This window comes from Cynoglossus semilaevis, chromosome 11 (genome assembly GCF_000523025.1).
Source record: "Cynoglossus semilaevis isolate Cse_v1.0 chromosome 11, Cse_v1.0, whole genome shotgun sequence".
Lineage (NCBI taxonomy): Eukaryota > Metazoa > Chordata > Actinopteri > Pleuronectiformes > Cynoglossidae > Cynoglossus > Cynoglossus semilaevis.
The window spans coordinates 9,461,730-9,475,874 of record NC_024317.1 but is presented as its reverse complement, the minus strand read 5'-3'; the positions used below and the strand labels follow the sequence as shown (position 1 = coordinate 9,475,874).

General features: G+C 39.8%; 1 protein-coding gene and 1 long non-coding RNA gene across 3 annotated transcripts in view; one reads left to right on the top strand and one right to left on the bottom strand.

The window, feature by feature from the left end:
• LOC112487755 (uncharacterized) overlaps positions 1 to 14,145 on the top strand; it is a 72,644-nt gene that overhangs the window by 55,303 nt on the left and 3,196 nt on the right. The gene's annotated exons all lie outside the window — the stretch shown is intronic.
• LOC103386252 (rac GTPase-activating protein 1-like) lies at positions 6,980 to 13,060 on the bottom strand. 2 transcript variants are annotated; one of them, XM_008320430.3, is made up of 17 exons: positions 12,853 to 13,060; positions 12,261 to 12,354; positions 11,631 to 11,833; positions 11,275 to 11,423; positions 10,990 to 11,059; positions 10,847 to 10,900; positions 10,662 to 10,739; positions 10,369 to 10,486; positions 10,132 to 10,271; positions 9,884 to 10,048; positions 9,698 to 9,793; positions 9,356 to 9,554; positions 9,112 to 9,217; positions 8,843 to 8,975; positions 8,644 to 8,752; positions 8,455 to 8,563; positions 6,980 to 8,323 (listed from the first exon to the last, which is right to left on the bottom strand). In XM_008320430.3, the coding sequence occupies exons 2-17, from the start codon at positions 12,343 to 12,345 to the stop codon at positions 8,248 to 8,250; spliced, it is 1,890 nt and encodes a 629-aa protein (XP_008318652.1). In that variant the 5' UTR covers positions 12,346 to 12,354; positions 12,853 to 13,060; the 3' UTR covers positions 6,980 to 8,247. The 2 variants fall into 2 exon arrangements, with proteins under 2 accessions (XP_008318652.1, XP_016892480.1); XM_017036991.2 differs by having other exon boundaries at positions 12,261 to 12,351.

Below are 14,145 nucleotides of genomic sequence, written 5' to 3'. Positions count from 1 at the left end.
TTTTGTCAGAACACAACTAAAGAATATCACCAAATATTGCAATGCAGATCAAAGATATATTGCAAAACAAGTCTTTGAAGTTCAGATAGAAATGGAAACACTTCATTAGAATCAATTCCACCTTTGACAGAGACACTTTGTCACTGCCACGCTGCTGTTCATTCAATCACCATCTTTGACTTTCACCACATGAAGGAGCAGTGGCTGGATTAGCCATCAGCCATGTTGTGGTTGTAAGGTTTGATTCCACACCAACTGAAACGTTGCGTCAGATTATAACCATGATGAAAAGACACACAGTTTAAAGGCTAAATGGGGAATGTGGTACTGAGTCAACAGGATGGCTTTCGAGCAAGGAAGGAAAACTTTAGCAAGCTGATGGATGAGGAAAATGGAAGCAAATTACAGATCACAGATAGACAGAAAATGGGAGGGAAATTAGTGAGGGGTAAGTGAGGGCAACTTTGATTTCCATACCTTTGGAGGAATGGATATGCCTTGATTGGAGGAGAGTTGACTTCCTGACTGGGCGTATGTGAAGATGGTTGAACTAACAGTAGTGTATGTTGGGAGATAAGGTGAGACGATCTGCTACAGCGACCTCTGGAGGGTGCAGTCAAAAACAGCAGAAAAAGCTGGGACCCCCGTCTTGATATGCAAACACATTAGGAGCTAATCATGATGATAATTATAGCAATAATCTCTGAATTTCCCTCTGTTTCAACAATTTTGGAGAATTGTTGCAGACATTAATCTTTTAATTTTGATAATTCACCACAAATTGAATTACATTTGTCAGTGAAAGTATAAAGCCTAATTTGACAAATCTGTGTTATATTTTTAGAATTAGCCGTTAGCTTGGCTACTGTGCTGAACTGATACAGGGGCGGAAACATTTTGAAATATAGAATTCAAAAGGTGGTCAGTGCATTTAAAATGTTACCATGACACATAGACTGCACCAGTTCACAGTGTCTTACTCCCCGTGTGCTTTTAAAACCACGAAGAGTGAGTCAGGTGTTTGCCTGAGATCCAGTACCAATTACAGCCTTGGTGCCTGTGCAGATAGATTACATTTATGTATGAGCTCTGATCCACACAGTTTAACTTTTTTCCCTGGAGGCTGGAATTCAGGGGAAGAAGATGTTAGAACTTGTCAGATGAACATGCTGTCACAGTCAAAACAAAACTTTATCTGCGCAAATGAAAGATTTGCTGGTGTGAACGGTACAAAAATCACAATACAGCAGCTCACCACTCCCATATTCTAACAGCCACGGGGGAGCCGGGCATGATAGAGATGGGGAGATGGCTGAAATTAATGGGTGTGTTGCTACAGAACGACTGCCTCTTGGCACTGAGGCGGATTTAGAAGCACAACAGTGCATTCTAGTGGTTAACGGGAAAATCGCAGGAAATGTTCAAATGTTTTACGGACCATCTTTTGTTTTTTTTTTTGTTTTGTTTTGTTTTTTTGGTTTTTTTTTTCAGGATATTAATTAATGGTTCATCCAATTAAAAACAGTAAAAAACAACATGATCTAAAGATTAAGATTGATGTGTTACTACACAGTCATTTTAATTGCTGAAGCTACAGAGTGAGATAACGCTGCCTCTGTTTTACCCCCTTTTGATCAAGGGAAATGAATAGGAGAAGCCTGAATTATTAACACTCGATTAATTAATAAAGTTTTCCTAATACTGGTGTAGTGCTGGAGCAATAAACCAGCTGATAAAGACGACAGTGTGGCACTGCTGTACATCTAAAGCATATGTGTCAAACTTAAGGCCCGGGGGCCAAATGCGGCCCGCCAAGCCATTTTGTGTGGCTCGCGGGAGCATAAAAAGTATTTAGTAAAGTCCATGCAGCAAAGTCCATTAGTCTGTTATGGAGTAGTTACATCTATGTCGGCCAAGGTGCTGAGCATTGAAGGATCATTAAATTTTCAGAATAAAACATCTACTAGACTCTATTCTGTTTGTATCAGTGTCTGAATGACTTGCCAGATTATTTTAAATAAAGAAAGTAAATGGATTTGACTGGATTGTCTTTGAATGAAGTCAATTAGTAAAAATTAAGCAAATTTTTCACTGTGTCCCAGTGCAGCACGGTACCAAATGACCTAAGGGCTGGTACTGGTCCGTGGACCAGAGGTTAGGGATCCCTGGCCTTCCATTTACAACCGGCCCTTCAAGGGGAACTGTATTGTTGATGTGGCCCTCAGTGAAAATGACAGCCCTGATCTAAAGCTATCCAGAATCTGGGGCTTCTGCATGTTTTATTATTATTTAGTCGTTTCTATACCGCCACCGCCTGTTCATGCAGAAAAACAATCCCAAACACGGAGACAGGGACACAAGCACATACAGTACCTGCACACGGAGCCGGTGCTCACATTCAGTAGAAACCCGTCAGCCCTTCTTGCACAGCGCCTTTCTGTTGCTGGTCCATATCATGCACCTGTGCTCACACAGATTCACATTAAATTACATGAATTCAGATTCACTCATGAGGAAGGAACATGCACACACAAACAAGCAGCTGCATTCACACGGCATATGGACACACAAACACACAGTATCCTGTCAACAGTCGGTCTGTCTGTTAGTTTGTCAGTCCACCCACCACTTGAGTCTGTCTTAATAACTACTGGTTTCACAATCAAACTTTACACACACTCGGACCAGGATGTACGTAAACAAATTGTGAATATTTTGGAATTTTTCTATTTTTGCATCTTACATTACTGTGTGTTTAAAATGATCATGTTTAAATTGGATAAAGATTTGCACAGGGTCGTGCTGGGCTGCAATGCTGCGTATTGAGCTCCTGTTGTTTAGTTCGCTCATGTATCGCTTTGATTTAATTGAACATCATCAGACCAGAGTTTGGTTTACCTCCATTAAGCAGGGAATGCTTTCGGCCTCATTTGTCCGAATGTTTTTGTGTGCCGTTACTCCAAGAGTAACTTATTGTCAGTAATGTGTGGCGAGGTTCACGGCAGGTGACACACTGACTCCTCCAGAGAAAGATTTAGAAATAAATCAACCCAAGAAATTGCTTATTTACAAAATCCTAAAGTTTCAGGTATTTATATATTCCATATTTACAGAGTGGATGCTGAATTAGAGCCTGCATACATGGTATCTGAATAGCATTTTTTTTTAGAGTATTTCGTAATGAGGACATGTCATTTCTCATCAGCAGCACCAACATTTATTACTGAAGAAAAAATAAAAAAATCTTCCCAGGACTCCGTATATACAGCAGCTGGAGATGAATACTCAGTTAAAGTGGGAGAAAATGAATCAAAGCACTCCTCATCTTAATTTAACAATCTGTCTAACTCTTGTCTGCTGTGTCCATTTGTGGCGGTGGAGTGTTGGAAGAGGAGGAACAGAGCACGTCACAGAGACACCGAGTGAAAGTGTCTCTGGACCAGCTGCACAGCAAATCTGTTTATTCTGCACAATTTGGCATCAAACACAACAGACTGCTGAGTGGCTGCTACTGCGTGTGGTGCCCCATTAAAATTGAATTTATTGCAGCCTTAAGAGCAAATCGAAATTACACATTTCCCTCTTTGCTCCTGCTTCCTGTTTCCTCTCCTTCCCTCTCTATCTTTTAATCTTTATTTTACACTTTGTCCTATAACCGATCCGTGATGGTGGCAGTGGTTTGGGATTTATTTTGAGCACCTCCTGCTGCAGCTGTTAGATTTGTCATCACAAGAAGACTCATCATTACAGATATCATTACAGAGAATTTTCTCACCTACCTGTTGCCCGTTGTCACCTGATAGTATCACTCAGCTAGTCAAGCTAATATAATGTTAGCTCTGTCCGGTTTCTGATGATTGCTGATTTACGACAGACAAAACAAACAAGCAGGTTGTGAATGAATTCTATAAAAAAAAGGAATTGTCTGATACGCTAGAAACGCTAGTTGTAGAAAGGGTTAGCCAAGTGGCAGATATGTAGAGAAAAGTCTTTTATTTTCACGAACGTCCTGAGATAGGTTGACTGTAATCATGTGACTGTCTGAAGACAGTCTTTTTATCTACAGTATGAAGACTCCGTGTTATTAGCTGCTGTGTCAAATTTGATCAGTTCAGGTGAGATAACCAAGACGCTAGCTGAGCTTCAGACATACATCATCAGCCTTAATAAAAAAGCTGTTTCCCATTTAGCTTAGCTCATAATCAGGTCGCTGAAGTCACTCTTTAAAGAAGGTGTGAATTCAAGGCACTGCGTTCACTCCATAAATCTCCTCACCTAAGGATAAATTCATATTTAATGACCGTGGCCAAAGTCTGGGAAGGAGGAGCATTCTTTCATTATTGCCTCTTCCCCCTGCTGCTTGCTCGAGATAATTGATTTTTCTGTGGTAACAAGGTATCGACCACGCATGCATGGTAGCCAGCTAAGACGGCGGCTCGATTCAAAGGAGGGGAGAGGCAGCAGGGGTGAGGACGATGGATGGCGTGAAAGAGCAGCGAGTAGAAACATTGAAATCCAAGGAGCCAGTTAAAACACTCACAGGTGGGTGTTGTTTGGACAATGACTCTTTTTTTCAGTCTTATGCATTTAATGAACAAAATGGAAATGATATTGATCACACAGCCGCTCACATAATTCACTGAAAACAGTGCGAGAAACTAATCGGGCGGATCGCCGTTTGATCACATGCTCTGCCTGTTAAGAAGGGAGCCGGCTGGAGCTGGTTGTCATGTTTATTAGTGTGTGCACCATCACATGTTTGTTACATATTGAAGTCATTAACTGCTGCGTTTCCCCCAGACCATTCGAGGTGATCTGGAATATAAATTTGTTTCATGCTCATATCTTAGACCTGCAAACTGGTTAATTTAGTGTTTCATTAAATGTCATTAAATTAAAAGCAGTAACAGTTATTTTAATATTTAATATTTTCCCTCTCCCTGCCCTGTTGATGAGTTGGGGGTGCTGTTGTAACATCCTTGTTCTAAATCAGGGTTTTCCTGGCTGGCTTATTGGAATAGGTCACAAAGATTCTCACCTGGGGCGCCATCTGCTGGACACAAGCACACAAACAAAACCATGCTGACAACAGGCAGGGAGACTCTGTACCTGTAGTACCATCAAGTACTTGCTGTTACCTATTTAGTAAGGGTATTTATTTATTTTAGTAAATCCCTATATGTACACTACCTTTAAAGAGAGAGAGAAAAAATAAAGTCTCTGGTAGTTAACATGGCTTTTCACTTCTGCAAACATATCGAACGTCTTTGCGAGAAAATGTGTAGATTTGACTGACAGTTATTGATTTGACATCTCCGAGGCGCTGACAGTATCGGCTGTGGCCTCAGATTGGTAACGTGTGCTACATGGCGCATGGCTACAGCTTGACACGTATGGATCATATTTCCAATCCGTCAATAATGGCAATAGCTGAAGCTGGAGCAGGTGAACAGTGTTTGGATCGTCCTGTGCTCCCACTGAGGGATAATTGTTCTGTTTCTTTCCTGGGTTTCACCGTATAAATGGAAGAATCAAAGCGTGTTATTGTTGTTGTGTGTTTACTAGCTTACATTCTAATTTATTTAAGAGCCCTTAATTGGACCAGTTACTCATTTGGCCTTCATTGGTCTCACAGCAGAGAGCAGTGCTATCACTGCACACTGGGGCATGCTGGGATATGGAGCTGTAGAGGCGCAATGTACACAGCCAGCTGTTTTGATGTGTGCCGCCTCCGAGCGTATGCAGCATCGCGCGGCATAAACACACAATCCCCCGACGAGAGGACAGATCCACACACACGAGACCTGGTTGATTTTAGGATAATGAACCATTAATCAGGATGTGAAATTCAAACCCTTTCAGAATATCTTCTCCTGTATATCTTCTCCTGCAGTCCAGTGTGTGTGAGATGCTGAGAGACAGAAAGCAACTGAGGAAAAAAAATAATTTGGATGAACTTTGCTCACCATATTTTCAGTTCTCCCTCAAACAGCTGGTCTTCCATCTCACAGGAGCCGGTGTGTGTTGCAGCGAGCCAGTATTGAACGAGGCCATATAAAAATGTATGTCAGTGAGTTCAGCCAGAGCTTAGCTCTCAGCAGAGACACCGCTCATGGAATAACTATGAGATGAATAAATGATCCCTGATCTAAAGCATTATAACGTCGGACCTCATCGCCTGCCCACTCTGCTCAATAGATTATGGAAATGGCTGTAATGACCGTTTGAACAATGAGCCAAATTACATTATCTCTGGCTGCTCTGTCAGTTTTAGAATTGTGCGTTTGCTCTTTCACGGGAGATTTTTAACAATGGTCAACATTTTCCTTAGACCATTAAAATGAGGGATATGTTCTTAGCGGCCTGAATCCATAACACAGGGAAACATAATGGCAGTTAATAAGGTAAAACTAATCCATATCCAGGTGTTAGAAGCTGATAAGGTGCTGATATAAAAAAAAACTACTCCTCTGGCTTTATATTCTCAGGCTCTACATCTGCACTGCCCTGGCCTCACTTCTCCAAGTCAAGCATTAAAAACACACCAACATGAACCAAAGTCTGCTTTTAAAGTGGTTTGAAATGTTGTGATCTCTCACACACAAGGATCGGAATATCAATGTATTTACATTCTAGTCTTTGAAAATATAAGAATAAAAGTGACTGCATAGATTTATAAAATATGTAAAAACATGTTTGAGTGATTCTAGAGTGCTTTTCAAAGAGCTCTTATACATATATACTGTATATAATTTTTTTAAACACTTGTGCAGTGAGAGGATTTCCACCAGATCCCAGGCTCAAACCTAAAGCTCCTTAACTCACAACCTTGGGAAAATATTGTTTGGTTCCATTGTACATACGTAAAAGCTGAACCAAATAACCGTTAAATAAGTGTAGTAATACTACTGTAGTAATGACATATAACCGTTAAATAAGTGTAGTAATACACTACATGTAGTAATGATGAAGAGAAATATCCAGAATTTAACATAGCTTTATTTTGGAAGTATAAGTTCCCCACTACATGTCAGAGGAGTAAATCCTACAACTTTGTGGAAATGAAGATGAAAACAAAGGGATAGGAGCCTGACACAAGGAACATTGAGCTCACTGAAAAACACCTTTGATTTTGTGTGATGGATGCAAACATAGCATTTTTTAAACAAAATGTTCAAACTATAACATCAACGAGGCAGCAGCAAATTGCATTTCAGTACAGATGACAACAAAAACCCAAAACGCACATTCTGATCAAGTTGATAAAGGAGCCTCTTCAGAAGGCAATCGTAGTGTTATTATTTGGTGCACAGAATCTTGACATCATGTGAATATTTGAATTTTTGGCACAAGACCATTAGTTAAAGCTACTGTTATAAAATGTCTACAAAACTCAGGCATTTCGTTATATAGAATTACATTTCCCTTTTTTGTCATTGACTGTGGTTGTGAACTGTAGTGTTTCCTACAGTAAAAATATTATGTAGACCATGTACAGTAGGTCGTTTTTATTGGTCGAGGTTTGCATAGAATAGGTGGTGCAATGGCAGCCCCTAGTGGCCAGTACTCCCAGGTCGTAACACTGAGATTAACAAACAGTTCGGACAGTGCAAAAAGCAACGTGAATCAATAGACAGTGTAGACTTTGCAGCATTGTTAAAATACACAAGACATCATTGTTAGGCAATAACATGGATTCATCGAACACACACACACAAAAAACACAAGTGTTAAAAAAGTAGAAAGAAAGAAAAAGTCAGTGTTGAGTAAAATAAATCTTCTCTTCAAACGTTTCACTGTGAGTCACTGTGTTCACGTTCGCTGCTGCAGTTACAACCACAGGATCAGAAACAGGTAAACACTAATGACCACACAGCTTAGGGAAAAATCAATCCCAAGTGGCGATAGAAAGTCATGATTATTGAATTGGTTTATAATGGTTGGTTAAACTCAGTTAAGAGTTAACCCTTTCACAATCACAGATGTGACCTGTTCTGGTCAATACACAATCATTATTATTCACAGGATAGATAAAAACAATCAGTAAAAAAAAGTTCAATAAAAACTATTCGGCTGTATAAGCCCAGGTTAGAACACTGATTAGATTTTTTTTTTTGGTAATTAAAGTGTTGTATACTTAAAAAAATTGCACATTGTTTTCCCCATATGATTATGTTTGCAGTGAGTTATATCAAAATAACAATAAGTGTTTCCTTTTTTTCCCCCCTTTTTTTTTTTAATCCTTCGTTAAACCAGCTTTGGAGAAGTGAAGAAGTTCCCCTGACGGTTTGAGGCAGATGTTGCTTTGCTTTTGCTCCCAAATCTAAAAAGAAAAGCAAATTAATATTTCAGGCAGGAAAAAATTATGTTTATGAGTGAAAACACAAAATATTTTATCAGTTAAATAGTTCAAAAGTAATCGTTGACATATTTTTTTAAATTTTGAGGACTTACATGCTTGTGCTGGATAAGGTCTGCATCATTCTCTGTGACAGTGAGCTGGAGGAAGGTGTCTTGTTCATCATCTGATGCTCTGGAGTGGTTACTGGCCCCAGGATGCTCACTACAGGTTAACAAAGTATATTACCATACAGTCAAGTGTAACAAAGGCGAAGTTCATCATGTCATCTTAGGGATTCTAACCTCTCCCTTCCGGAGTATCAAACTGGTGACCGTTGTCCATGGCAGTTATATCTGGAGAGGCAAACTGGCTCCAGTAGTTTGATGATATACTCAGCAGACGCTCTATCACCTTAAAAAACAGACACCAAATACTGACACATGATGATACAGATCTGTGCTCTGTCATTAGGGACATGCTGTGTTGGTCTATTTATTTTACCCTGGGTTGTCTGTTGGTGTCGTGTAGAATGGTCATTGGGTCTGGGTCAGGAACGGCATGACCCACGAGAGTTGGTCCAAAGACCTTAGCCAGGTTATGCACATCCATTTTGGTATCTATGCACTGTGACACCCTGGAGAGAGAGAGAGTAAAAAAAAAACCCAGGAAGTGACTTTAACATGATGGTTCATTATAACCTGGCTACATTTTTCTAGGTTCTGGCACAGAAAACATGTTAAACATTTTCTGTAATGTTATGTGATAATTACTTCTGCAAGTGGATCATCACACAGGCCAACGTGTCTCTGTTGGGTTCAGGCAGCTCACTAATGGTCTGGTACAACATGGCCAGACTGTTGCCATCATCCTGGATTTCTGCAAAGACATTGAAAGGTCAATGAACACATTAGTATCACAGAAACCTCCATCTGAGACGTTTCTATACTCACTAATGTATCAATACTGTTTGAGAACCCTAATTTAAATACAGTTCTGCAGGTCTCTCGGACTCACCAGCTGATTCCATGAAGGCTTTGTTGAGCTGGAAGGTGAGCAGAGGCTCTGGGAGGTTTCTCAGGAAGTCTTTGAGGACGCCCGCAATCACATTGATGTCTTCTATTTTGCTGAGCTGAGGTAGAGTCTTTCCTCTGATCAGCTTCTCCTTCAGATCTTTGACCATACGCTCCTGGCCAGACACTCTGTAGAGGCCGACCTAGAGCGAGAAAAACAACAGATACAGTTCATTATTTTCTGCAATAATTTAACTGCAGGGGAGTAAGATTTGAAACATCATTAATTTTATTTTTAATCTTCATGCATGAAAAAGTAGGCATGTTTTAGTTTTTTTTTTCTCACCTCATGTAATCCTCGTCGCTCAATCTCCTTAATGCAGTAGATTACCAACGCTGGGATCTTTGGAGAGGTGACTGGAGCGAAGTCAGCGAGGGTGGCCTGCAGAGAGAGCCAACAGTGGATTAAGTAAGACATAAAACTATGAAAAATTGTGCCGATAAATCGTGTTGAAAACGCAGTAGTTACTACCTCTGCGTTATTGATGGGAGTGCTGATTGCTGTGGGATTGCACGGCATCGGGCTTCGCTCACGACATTCTGGATGAGTCACCAGCCGACAGTCCTGGCAGCGAAGATAAACCTTGCCAAACTTGGTTCTTCTCCCACAAGGTACACAGAACTCAGAACGGATCACCTTGGTGGAGAGGGAACAGTACATGTAGTCTGTGGTTGGAGCACACATCAGTCTTTGTTACTGAAGTAAGTCAACAGACGTACTGTTTTAGGGATGAAGTGGTGCTTTTTTCCTTCTTTAGCCTTTGGAGTTTTGAACTGGGGAGGGAAGTCTGATGAACTTGGAGCCTCACTAGCAGTCTCTGAATGGTCAGTAGTAGTCGTATCCGCCCAACCTGGAGCAACTGTACCCACATATCAGACACGTCACATCTAAACTCAATGAGGGAAAAAAAAAACCTTCAAGTTCACAAAAAGTGTTAAACAAATATTCATTCTTACCACTTCTCTTTCTGCTGCGTGTCCAGTACGGCACAGTTTCAATGGTGGACACAGCCGCCACGGCGACACCGTTCACAGGTACAGTGATTGTAGTTTTGGTCACAATCGACTCATTCATCTAAATGAGACCAAATCAGATGTAACTATTTTTGTGTTACTGTTTTGGTGTTGTAATAATAAGATTAATGGAATTTGACAGCATTGTGAACTTTTCACCGTCTCTCTAGTTCAACATAAATTTAAATCAGTTGCTATCGCTGTGTGGTCCACTGAGCTGCAGAGGTCAGTATTACCCTGTCAGATTTGCGACCGGTGGAGCGGGATTTCTTCACAGCTTGTGGGGGAACATCAAGGAGTTTTCTGGATGACCGCTGGGATTTAAGAACAAATGTATTTAAGGACACTTTAACTCCTAAACTGAAACAGCTAATGAGCATGACATTTCCATGAATGAAAACAAATGAGGGAATTTACTCACCCGTTTCTGACGTTTCCGTAGCCTTACATTCTTCATCACGGAGGAATCCCAATCCTATTGTGACAAGACATTTTTTATCATTACCTACATAATAACATTAATGTATGAAATAAATTACAGTATTAAGAGATAAGTTAGCATACCAGAGAGTCATCTGTTTGGTCGAAACTAATGTCAGAGAGCATGGATGCTGATTCGTTGATTGTTGTTAATCTGTAAAAATGAAGACAGTTTAATCTGACCTATTCCATTTGATGCTTCTATACACAGATTGTATAGTGCCGTCTGCAACACATGCCATTAATTAGAAAACAGTACACAGAATATGCTACAGTATTATCCCTTCAGATTACTCAAAAATTAAAGAAGTTACAATCACCGATCATTACATTAAGTCTAAACAAAGAATTAGCTTTAAATGGAAAGACCTTTGGCTGGAGTTGAGGTTGCCTTTAGCAGCCTGCACTGCTTGGGAGTGAGCACTGAGAAAGGCCAGTGCAGATCGCTGCTCTTCACTGAGGTGAACACTGTTGTTTTCTGAAATCAGCAGCTCGCGAATCAGCTGTACTTGACGTTCCTTTAAATCCATAGACCAGAAGAAAAAAGAGAGAAAAAAACAAAAACAGAATTAAATTACCCATGTCTTGTGCATGGATAGACAGGTATACTTTTTTTTCTCTAAACATGATCTGTGATCTTAATCTAGATATTTTAGTCTGGTTCTCAAACAAAATATTAAAAATGCATGAACGACTACAGGAGGTAGAAAATCCTAGACACACACCAGCTTCTCGTAAACCATCTCGGCCTTCTGCCGCCTCTGAATCTCCACGTCCACTTGGTTGCGAGCGTGCTTCAGTTTTACATCCAGTGACCCTTTCTCTGTCTCTGCTTTGGTCAACATTTCTTTACAACTAACCAGCTCCTCTGTGGCCCGTAGCCACTTCTTCCGGCACTCTTCAAAATTCATAGTCATTTGAAGGAACTCTGGAGAAGAAAAGAAAACATAATGACGAGTTAGAGCTGTGCACAGCTCAGTTTCAAGAACTGATAAGAATGAGAAGCATTCAGGTCACCCTGGCAACATTGAAACTAGGACAAAGAAAGGAAGTGCACTGCTAACAGATGCAAATGGACTATTGACATGGAAATGATTTTTACTACTTGCATTCATTCATTTATACCGCGTGGTTAATAATTCACTACATATTTAACACAAACTCAGTTTTAATTCATGTTTTAAAGATGAACTGTCAACATTTTACAGATCAATAAAAATACTGATAATGCTGATACAGTAGTTATAACGTTTTTGTCCCTCCCATACCAATCAGACCTGGTTTCTTTGACTAAATAGTTCCCCCCAGTTTGACTGACAGACAAAATACAGCAACAGGTTGAGAAAATAACTCACGTGGTTCAATGCCTTCATTCAGACAGTCGACCTGAGCTCTGAGACTCTGGAACTGGTTGTACAGGTTCACCACCGGAGACTCCATGGTGTCCTGCTGCAGCCAGGGTAGCGTTTGATTACAGCGCAGAATCAACATTAGTTACCAGGAGGTAATGCAATAAATACAGTACAGCAAAAAAACAAAATACGAGCCGCACTGTAATCATCGCAGCCTCGTTGTCTTCGCGAATTACAAATAAACATATACATTGTGAACATGTTGTATTTTGCAGGTATCAACGTGTGCTCTAAATCCTCATTAAGCCTATAATTTATAGAGTAATGTTGAGAGATTAAAAATGGAAACAAGTGTAAATTTTAATTATACTTGCAGGTGAATCTTTTTTCAGATAAAGCACAATCTTCTCATCTCGATTTCCAAACAAAAATCTAAATATTATTTAATAAGCAAACCAAATGAAGATTGCTGCAGTAACAGTACGTACGTGTTCCAGCTGTGTGTGCTATCGTTAGTTCTGTGGTGGAGTGACGTGATTTAAACTTTCCTCGTCCAATACAAATAATTTCGGTAAATACATAAAAAAACACTGACCTGCGCGATATACTTCCGTGAAACCCAGTTCACATATGTTGAAAGCGTCGTGGTGTTGCCGCTGAGTTTATTCGGCGTTTTCTTTCACAGCATGGACAGTAAAAGCAGAGCCACACCTGTCTGACAAAGTTTAACGTTCTTCTTCAACTTTCAAAACCGGCGCAGTTTTCTTCCTCGTTGTGTCGTAGTCAACGGAAGTGCGGGCGCTCTATCGCCATCTATCGGACTTTTTTCTGTATTGATTCAATAAATACGTTTTCTTGCGGTATTCAGTCAAACAGTCCTGTTTTGTCTAATTTTTAAAAAATATATTGTTTTCAGAACATTCTGACTATAGAACGGAAAACGTTTACATCTTACTACACATAGCAAAAATATGACTAAAAGCTTGTTTTACATTAAAAAACCAATGAGAATCTTTTTTGGTTAAAAAACGTTTTATCAGTGTATCTGAAAAACAATTCATAGAATATTCCAAAATTGTAATATTTTCTGTAATTCTAACTAGGGTATCAAATATGAGGACAGTACTTTGCACTTTCTTGCATTTTCTTTTAAATATTTGAATCTTCTTGAAAAGAGCATCAAGAGACAATATATTTCTGTGAATAAAAAGCTAAAATAAAATTGGTAACTTGATAATCCAATTGGAGGTTGACAAAGTTCAGCCTTGGGTCTGTCACACCATGACCGTTAACACATGTTTGTCATTCCTGTTCATAAGCCTTTTGCTCTAAGCCGTTCCCATATTCACAGTGGAATTCCAAAAATGATTTGAAACAGTCAGTGACTGTACTCTGCTGTTGTTGTGGGAATCACATAACACAGAATCATGAATCAACCACAGACAGCGTCATATCTAGGTGTGGCAGTTCTGCAGAGCAATGAAGATAATAAGTATACCCATGCACGATCAATTCACAGCTGTGAGTTTTTAGCACACGTTGCCGATGTGTGTCAAAGATTGTCTTCCCAATGTACTGGCTGTTTGATGTAGTGTTATTTTGTGTGCAGGTACGAGTGTGCATGTGAATCCTGCAGGCCCATTAGAGTTGATCTGAGATAATAGGATTTGTCAGTCAATATGCGTTAGCTGTCCTTTTCAATTATTCATCTCTACGTGTGCATTTCCTCCAGTCGCAGATCATTAAAACTGCCATAACTCACCTTTTACACCAGATAGCTTTTGTTGTTCTTGAACTGAAAAGTTCTTTATTTTCCCAACTATGATTAAAGTTGCATAAGTACAGTGCTTTCTTTCAATTACCTATTTTGCATTCATTGTACAAATAT